General features: G+C 42.9%; 1 protein-coding gene and 1 pseudogene across 2 annotated transcripts; one reads left to right on the plus strand and one right to left on the minus strand.

The window, feature by feature from the left end:
• The first annotated feature begins 1,018 nt into the window (after positions 1-1,018).
• LOC125554080 (protein trichome birefringence-like 26) lies at positions 1,019-7,796 on the plus strand. 2 transcript variants are annotated; one of them, XM_048717691.2, is made up of 3 exons: positions 1,019-1,348; positions 5,738-6,042; positions 6,761-7,796. In XM_048717691.2, the coding sequence occupies exons 1-3, from the start codon at positions 1,159-1,161 to the stop codon at positions 7,541-7,543; spliced, it is 1,278 nt and encodes a 425-aa protein (XP_048573648.1). In that variant the 5' UTR covers positions 1,019-1,158; the 3' UTR covers positions 7,544-7,796. The 2 variants fall into 2 exon arrangements, with proteins under 2 accessions (XP_048573648.1, XP_048573654.1); XM_048717697.2 differs by having other exon boundaries at positions 1,023-1,348; positions 5,765-6,042.
• On the minus strand, positions 4,130-4,268 carry LOC125527223 (small nucleolar RNA Z247; annotated as a pseudogene).
• Positions 7,797-9,580: the final 1,784 nt, after the last annotated feature.

Genomic DNA, 9,580 nt, shown 5'->3' on the forward strand with positions numbered 1-9,580 from the left:
ACCGAAAATTACCAAAGCTAAAAATTAGTACCACCTTGAATATGGATTTTTCATAAAAACACCGTGACGGTGAACCCGATGAAAGCAATGCATGCTTTATTAGTAGGTAAAGATAAAGATTGAAAAAGGTTAGATAATTTTTTTAAATCGATTCTAAAAAAATTTGATGGATTTAAAAAAAAGTTCTTCTAGTTACCAAAAATTACAAATTAAAAAAGTTCATGCATTTATCAAAAGAAAAATGACACAAAATGAAGATAATAAGAATAAGAATAAGAATAAGGAAGAAAAAGAAAAAAACTGAACAAAACCATACGAAAAATGAGAAAAGGAATAGGAAAATCGAAAAAGAAAGATTGAAAAGGGAAAAGAAAAAAAAGGCAAGAAGAAAGAAGAAAACGTTGAAAAAAGGTTGTTCTTTAGACACAGTTGGAAAAGAGGTAAGTACTCACATGAAAAGAATATGGCTGCTCACAGTTTTTTGCGATTTAACAACCAGAAAAAATTAGATGGGCCGGTCCAGCTCGCAGGAGGGTGTGCGCCCATTTGTAAACTGACCTATAATGGGCGCTGAAGCGCCAAATAGGTGATTCTCGAAAAAGAAAAAAATAAAGCGCCAAATAGGTGCTATGTAGTGCTTACTCTATCTTCGTGCTTTAATTTTGATCATAAATTTAACTAACGAGATCGACCGCGCCGGGAGCACAAGTTATACCAATAAATTTGTATTCAAATTTTTTTTTAATTATATAATTTTTTTGCCAGTCAATTTTTTTGTTAAATTTATGATTAAAGTTGAATCTCGAAAAGCACGAACGTACTATATTTTTTTTAGAAACGGACGAACTATATTTTAAAATGAAAGGAGTAGGAATTAAGATGACGGGCCACGAGGCCCGGTCAGGAAGAGGAGGCGACGGAAGAGGCTGGGAATGGTGGCAGGCCCCACAATGGACTCTCACACGCCCAGACCGAGAGGGTCAGAACTCCAAAAAAAACAAAAAAGAGGACCGAGAGGGTCAGATGTCGTCAACTCGCAGTCCCAGTGTCTCCTTCCTCTCCTCTTCTCCTACCCTGCTCGGCTCGGCTCGCACGCACAAGCACTCGAGCTGGGGCCCATCCTATCCTAGTAGTATTATCCTAACACGGTAGCACCCCATGGGCTTGGGCCCGAGGTGGTCGCCGTGGGCGGCGTTGCCGTTCTCTCCTCGATCTCGCAAGGGAGGCGGAGGGGGATGGGGATTGGGAGGGCTCAAGGCCATCGGGTGGATCCTCTTCGCCGGCGTCGCCTTCCGTCTGCTCTGCTCCTTCTCTTCCTCTTCGTCTCTGTCGCCGGATATCAAGGAAGGTACGGGATTTCTCTGCCAGTTCTAATTTCAGTTGAGTAAGAAAGTTCAGAGATTCGTAGGGTTTAGGCTTATCTTGTCGGGGGGTTTAGTGAGGGCGAATTGTTTCTCATTTTGTCTCGCCTGCAGTTTTTGGTGATTTTTTGTTTGTTGGAAATTGCGCCGTATTTTCTTGAGTTCAAGGTTGGAACTTGGAACTTATGTTTTGGTTCCGTGAAATAGGAATTTTACTCTATCGTTCCTGAACGCCTGTTGTGGTCTTAATAAGACTAGTAAGGTTCAGAAACATATTTGGTGATTGCAGAGGAATAAGGATTGCACATTTGCAGTCTGATTGTTTTGTTGCATCTTGAATGCTGGGGAAATCGGTGTTTGCCCTATAATTTTTTAGGTAAGTGTTGTTTTCCCGCGGTTCTATGGGAAGCTCGAAACGGGACTGAGAACAAAATGGAGCAGTTTCGAACATTTTGATTTGATGTATGTACTTTCTAGTATAAAAAGTTGATCTTTTATTTATCCTCCATGTTTGGAAACATTGAACCTTTATTTATGAGCATAGGAGCCGTTATAACGACAGTTGTATTTATTTTGTTTTCCATGGGCAATTGCCAACTTGAATTCTACATTTTGGTTTTAAGGCGTGCTTTTGCATGGGATAGAAAGTAAGACACAAGACCGGTGGTTTAATCCCGTCTAGTGGATAAATATTTATGTAAAATACTGAGAATTCAGATACTGCCATGGGATGTACTTGAGTTAAAAAGTACGGGAATGAAATTCTATACAATTATACTAAAAGCTTTGCTTCGCTACACCCATAAAAAAGATTACGAGCTTCGACACAGATCAATTGTTAAGACAAAATTGCTACTTGTTGACTTCTTTGATTAAATGTTAGCAGCTCCTTTGCTATTCATTTTTTAGAAAATATTTATAAGGAAATGGGTATATGTTTGTGGGCACCAAAAAAGTTACTCCCTCTGTCTCAAAATGTAAGACATTTTTTGACATTGTTGAAACGGGTATTGTTGAAACGGGTTTGAACCCGTGAAATGTGTCGGGTTTTATATTTTACCCAACAACGGCCCCGCGGGGTTAAAAAGACGCCCATCCCCGTCCCCTAATAGGGTAAAAACCCGTGGGGACGCGGGTTTCGGGGCCCCATTGCCATCTTGAGTCACGGGAGATGTATACGCGTCCGGTAGACACATCCAGGCATTTTACACCTTTGGGTTGTGGACTGTAACCCAGAAAAACACATTGTTTGGATCTAAACATGAGCTTGCGATTATTGTACGGGCGAAGGTTGGGCCAACAGGCACACCCGAATACTCGTAAGGAAGTATAGTCGGGTTTGGTGTGAAGCAAGCGTTCTACCGGAGTTTCATTGTTGATGACCCGACTAGGCAATATGTTAATAAGATGAACAACGGTGAGAAACGCTTCATCCTAGAACTTTAGTGGCATGGATGCAGCAGCAAGCAAGGCAAGACCCACTTCAAGTATGTGCCTATGCTTACGCTCAGCAGAACCATTCTGCTGATGAGCATGAGGACAAGACACATGGTGAGATATGCCAATTTGTTGGAAGAATGAGTTTAGGTTTCTGTATTCTCCTCCCCAATCAGATTGGAGAGCTAGAATTTTGCAATCAAATTTTCTTTCTACGAGTGCTTGAAAGTTGTGCACTTGAAACACATCAGATCGTTTCTTAAGAAGATAGATCCATGTGTATTTGTTGTAGTCATCGATAAAACTAACGTAATAAGAGTGTCTTCCAACCGAAGTAGGGGCAGGCCCCCAAACATCAGAAAATATAAGCTGAAGAGGTTTGGTAGAAACACTTGTAGACACAGGATAAGGTAACTGATGACTCTTAGCACGTTGACATGAATCACAAATTGTTTCACAACTACGCTCACCAACAAAAGGGAGCTTATTTTTCCTAAGCACTTGATTGATCAAAGAAAAAGATGCATGCCCTAATCTATCATGCCACCGTGTTGATGAAACTTTGGTGACACCATAGGCTTGTTTATTCAATCTCCTAAGCTCCGGAATCAACGGGTAAAGCCCTCGAACGCATCTACCTCGATATAGGATTTTCTTCGTGACCTGATCCTTGATCAAAAAGAAAAACGGGTGAAATTCAAGAAAGACATGGTTATCAAGGGCAATGCGATGAACGGAAAGGAGATTTTTCGAGGCACTAGGAATATGCAGAATTCTTCTAAGATGGATTTTTCTATGGGGAGTTTTAAATACTGAATGACCAATATGGCTAATTCTCATACCTTCTCCATTGGCAGTGTGAACTTGGTCCTGTCCACGGTACTTTTCACGTACGGTCACCTTCTCCAGCTCGCCGGTAATGTGGTTTGTCGCGCCGCTGTCCACATACCAGTTGGTATCGACGCCGTAGGAGCCTTCTGCCGCTGCTGCAATTTTCTCATCTTGGGAAGATTCTTCATCTTCCTCAAAACGGTACCAGCAATCCCTTGCTGTGTGGCCTGGCTTGCCATAGATTTGGCAGCGCGTAACATCTGGTCCCGCGCGAGGCTTGCCAGAGGAGTTGCGGCGACCCCTGTTGCTGTTGTAGAAGGGCCGCCCGCCGCCGCCGCTGTTGGAGGAGTTGCCACCGCTGCTGTTGCCTCCGCCCGATGGCTTGCCCTTGTTGCGCCCGCGGTAGTGAGAGCCGCTACCTCCACGGCCGCGGACGGCTGCGTTGGCAGAAGACTTGAAGCCTCCACCAGAGCCCGCCCCGTTGTAGAGGGCAAGGCGCTGATCAAAGCTGCTCATCTGAGCGAAGAGGTCGTCGAGGCTGATGGGCTTGGTGCGGGCGTCGTTGGCGGAGATGAGAGGCTGATACTCCATGTCGAGGCCGGCGGTGATGTAGGAGGCCAGTTCATCATCATTGATCGGCTTTCCCGCGGCTGCAAGCTCATCTGCGAGAGATCGCATGTGAGAAAAGTACGCCGCCACTGTTTGCGTGCCCTTTTGCGCCGTGGAGAGTGTGGCGCGGATGTTGTTGACGCGGGCTCTGGACTGCGACGAGAACATATGCGCAAGAGCAGCCCACAGTTCATACGGCACAGCTATGGATGTGACCTGCACAAGGACTTCCTTGGTGAGATTATTTAGCAAGTATCCAAGTACCTGCTGTCCTTCTTTGAACCAGATCACATGAAGTGGATTCGGCGTCTGTTCATCTTTCCCGTCCTTGTCCTTCGTGGCGAGGAACTTGGCGGGCTCCGGCATGGTCTCGTTGACGTAGCCGAAGAAACCAGTTCCCCTCAGCTGCGGTGTCACCTGCGCATGCCACAACACGTAGTTGGTGTGGGTCAGCTTCTCCGTGACCTGCCCAGGGAGGGAGGACTGACCGATGCTTGAGGAGGACGACATGGCTGGCGATGGAGATGGGTTTTTCTCCAGATGTAGTGGATGGAGGAGGCTCTGATACCATGTAAACGAGCGATGAACGTCGTACCTCGTTGGAGGCGACGGTTCCGTGTTTTTTAGGCAGGGGCTCATCCCTGAGATATGCATACAGGCTGTTTAGATTACATCTTGAGAACCAAGCAAAGAGAGAAGATAGAGATGAAAAGAGGTTACAAGAATATTGCCTAACTCTATCTCTAACCAACCTAGTTCGGCCCAGGTGGGACCAATGCGCCTAGCATATCACGTTTAACAATGGACATTGCTGGTAACATTTCTTTGTGGCTAGACCGTTTGAGACAATTAGTGCAGCAAGCAATTGACCTTCATGTTGGTGACAAAAAGCGGAGCAAGTGCAGAATGCTGTAGCAAGGATGAAGGTGACCTTCATGAGCGCATGGACGATAACCTTTCATGAGCATTCATAGACTCTCACCTGCATGTGATGACCTTCACCAGCACATCAAGACAACCTTGCCACTATGAAGATGCTGTGCCACGATGAGCATGTGGCCTTGCGTCCTGATGTATGGGCAAGTTCCACGGGTGGTCTTCAGGAAGAGCAATTTTGGTGAATTTCAGATCAAATCTTTTAGTTTCTAACTTTCTATAAGGAATTTGGCAGCAATCATTTTCAGATGCAATAATTTTCTTGCCGAAACAGAGAGAGAATCAGGGGTAGCGATTTATTTTTTATTCTTTTGGAAAATAAAAGCAAAGCATAGCCTAGAGAATCAGGGGCAGTTAGTACCAGGTGCCTTCTATTGCCATGTTTTCATGTTTTCGCAAAATGGACAAGATTAATGACTCAGTGGAGCAGTTCCCAGTTTCTGTTACCTGAATGCACCCACCTCACTACTCTTTTACCTAAGGATTTACTCTCGTGGAAATCTGAAAGAAGAAAAAAACGTTTTAAGCTGAATTGCTTATTTCTGTATTTTTCTGATTTCCAGAATCTGACGTGGATACTACTTGCATAGGAAAATGTGACCTTTTCAATGGAGAATGGCTACCAAATCCCTCTGGCCCAGCCTATACAAATTCAAGTTGTCGATTTATTGATGATCACCAAAATTGTATGATGAATGGTAGACCAGACACTGGATATCTTCACTGGAGGTGGAAACCTTATGAATGTGATTTGCCACCGTTTGATGAAATTAGATTTCTAGGTGCTATGAGGAACAAAGCATGGGGCCTTATCGGTGACTCCATTCTTCGTAACCAAGTTCAGTCCTTGATATGCCTTCTGTCTAAGGTAAATTATACCACATTACATGACTCCTCCTTTTAATTATCAGTTTGTCATACTGAAGTGCTGCTGTTAATGCTTACTTGAAGCATCATGCTCGTATCTGTATTTTCTTATTTTTTACGTTTAAATGCCCTAAAAGGAAATTTTGTTTCTCCTCATTAGGAGATACTACAATTGGAGGAGCGTGCACTGAATTATGCTAAGATACGTAACCCCCTAAGCTATTGTATCCACTAGTATCCAGAGCAGTTCACCCCTGGCCAGTTTCTATAATGCAAGAATAGCTTCTGAAATTTTGAAAATATCTGAAGAGAATCTTGTATGTAGGTTGTGACGTGAGGTTTATGCATGTAAATCTTTGTTTGAAAGTATATGGTCATTTATCTGTGCAAAAAAATGTAATATATTTACTTTATTTTTGCACAGATTGGAGTCATATTTTGTAACCAATTTTACACACATAGGCTGACATATTGATAGTTTATGGATTCAAATGAGCCCAAAAATTGTTTGAAGAGGAATGTGAATGAAGCCAGTAGTTTAGGATCAAAAGTGGTGTTTTTTTCTTCTCATATTTATAAATTGTGTGCACTATTTAAATGTACTTCTAGTTGGGTTAGAACAACAATGCATTACTTATGTAACATGCCTCTCCCCTCTATACCTTGCATTTGTAGTGGTATAGTATCCTTATTATTGGACCTGCTTGCTGTTTATTTAGGCTGACGAACCTGTTGAGGTCTACCATGATAAAGAATTCAAAAATAGGAGATGGCACTTCCAATCATACAACTTCACTGTGTCCCTCGTTTGGGCTCCCTTCCTCGTCAAATCAGAGGTTTTTGAAAATGAGAATGGCGAGTCCACTTCCGAGATCCAGCTTCACCTTGACATACTTGAACCAACCTGGATAAGTCAGTACGAGAGGTTTGACTATGTTGTGATTGCCGGTGGACAATGGTTTCTTAAGACTGCGGTCTACTGGGAGAGTGATAAGGTGTTAGGCTGTCATCATTGCCAGGACAAGAACCTAACTGAAGTCGGGTTTGAGCACTTGTATCGCAGGACTTTACAAGAGGTACTCAAATTCATCTCCTCGGCACACCATAAGCCAGTTGTTCTCTTCAGGACCTGGGCGCCTGATCACTTTGAGAACGGCGAGTGGTTCAGCGGCGGAACTTGCAACAGGGTATTGCCTTACAAGAAGGGAGAGTACGGTGGGAAATACATGGAACATGTCATGAGGGGGATTGAGCTTGAGGAGTTCAACAAGGCCGTAACAGCGGCCAATAGCTCAAGGGATGTGGTGAAACTGAAGCTCTTGGACACTTACAGCATTTCGTCCATGAGACCTGACGGCCATGCTGGTCCTTACAGGATGTTCCATCCATTTGCACAGGGCAACAAGGATGGCTCATCCGTTCAGAATGATTGCCTGCATTGGTGCGTGCCAGGGCCCATCGACGCCTGGAACGATCTGATTATGAAGCTGGTTCTCAACTGATGAAACCTCTAGATCTTGCGCTCCTTGCTGACCAAGAGTTGTAGGGCTGGTTGTGGGCCAAGTTGGCAACCTCGATTCGGGGTTTAGTTCCTGGCATGCTAGCGTGACGTGATTCTAGTTTAGCAGGAAGTAGTAGTCAAGAATATACAGGTGTGTACATTGTAGTCTGGATGGTGTGAACTGGCCGCTTGTTCTTGGATGTGTCTGGTTGCACACCTCGTCCTTCTGAGAAATGTCAATGCGTTTGGATGCAGTAGCATTGACTTCTCGTGCAAATAACGGAGTTAAAACTTCATGTGGTTGGTTGGCATATGGAACCGTCTCCAAGTGAGTGTGGGCGATAGGGGGTTCCTTCCCACACGATCCAGAAACCGTCGAGGATAGGGAGCCTTGATGCATACAGTTGTCCCTGTATAATCGTTTTCGATATCTCGAGTATCCCAAACGCTTCATTCTTGCCACTCGTTTGCGCTCGCATTGTCTTCGCAGTCGGAGTTTTGTGGTTCTGCCTAAAACTAGGCAGATTCCAGGCACGACAGTTTTCTAGGCAGATTCTAGGCACGGGTGATTTACGATGCCTAGCATATCACAAACAGTTCATGATTATAAACCGTGTATGATATGTAGACAATCACACACATTTAGTTTTCCCGCACCGTATGTGATAGTATCTGACATCACACACGCTTTGCAAACGGCAACTGTGTGCATTGCACACGTTTCCTCTCTATGAACAGTCTTGGATTATGGTGTATATCGCAAACGTTTGTATTTTACCAACCGTGTGTGCCGCAATGACCTGCACAACATAATTTCGCCCTAATTTAATTGCTGCTATTTAAAATTGTACCTAATTTAAACTTTAAAGTAGGCTATAGCTTTATTCATATCCATCAGGTTCAAAGAACCAATGCATTATTCGAACAGGTACATATGTTTAAGAATTACAGAAACACCAACTAAAGAATGATGCACCAGGGTTCTATACTTGTTACAGATGGTAAAGAAAGAGGCGACAGACATTTCAGTTGCTGAACAAGGTGAAGCGGAATGGCCCTATTGTGCTCTCCTGAATGCAGAAGGCATGCAGGACTCTAGTCCAACCCCTTATGATGTCCGACCGCTAATCATGTAGTTTGAGAGGTAATCTTGAGTAAACTGTTTCAGAATTCACAACAAAAGAAAAAAAGATTCAGATATTGTCATCTAACACAACTCATTACGGACAGTAAAAAGAAGGCTACAGGGTTCTTACTTACCATCCCACAGTTCACTGTTGTCTTGCATAAAGTGTAAACAAATAGTTCGATTGACATCTTTTGACCCATTTTAATAACAATCTTTATCAGTTTCCTCCCTTGATGCTGGTTCATGAATATCTCATTGCCCGTACCCAGAAAGGGTCGAAGTGTGGATCTTTGGCAATGATATATGTACCTAAAAGCACCAAGTTAATATTAGAAGCTAAACAACAATTGAAAAATGATGTAGTACAACACTCCATCCATCCCATTATATAAAATTTTATTACATGTATATCTAGACATCATCAGAACATTAAGGTAACACTTGCTATGTAGCCTGGGATTGCATATTTAGTCATTCAATACAATGCATGTTCCTAAACAACAATTGAAAAACGAAAAGGTATGTTAACTGCAATATCCTTAACATCAACCAAATATCGTAATTCATAGTGGTATTGTTGAAACTGTTATTGATGAAATTGAACTGCACAACAAATAGTTGCACATATAGAGCATCACATTGTGAAGATCTGAAATAAACAAGTCATAAGGACATCTCTAAGCGATCCTTAAAAAGTTAAAAGGACTAAAACCCTTAGTGGATATCTATATACTCCAGCAATTTTTGGCCTTTTCTAGTCGATACCCTAAACTTAAGGTTGTAAACATCAATTTGATCAAGTTCAAAGCAGGTTCAACCGAAAGTAGCATGCATTCAAACATAAACATAGATAGTTTTGCATAACCGAACATAAAACATAAATTTAAACTAAGCTAGACTACTTTTGGT

Source organism: Triticum urartu, chromosome 1A (genome assembly GCF_056163025.1).
Source record: "Triticum urartu cultivar PI428250 chromosome 1A, HENAU_Tu73, whole genome shotgun sequence".
NCBI classification, from domain to species: Eukaryota; Viridiplantae; Streptophyta; class Magnoliopsida; order Poales; family Poaceae; genus Triticum; species Triticum urartu.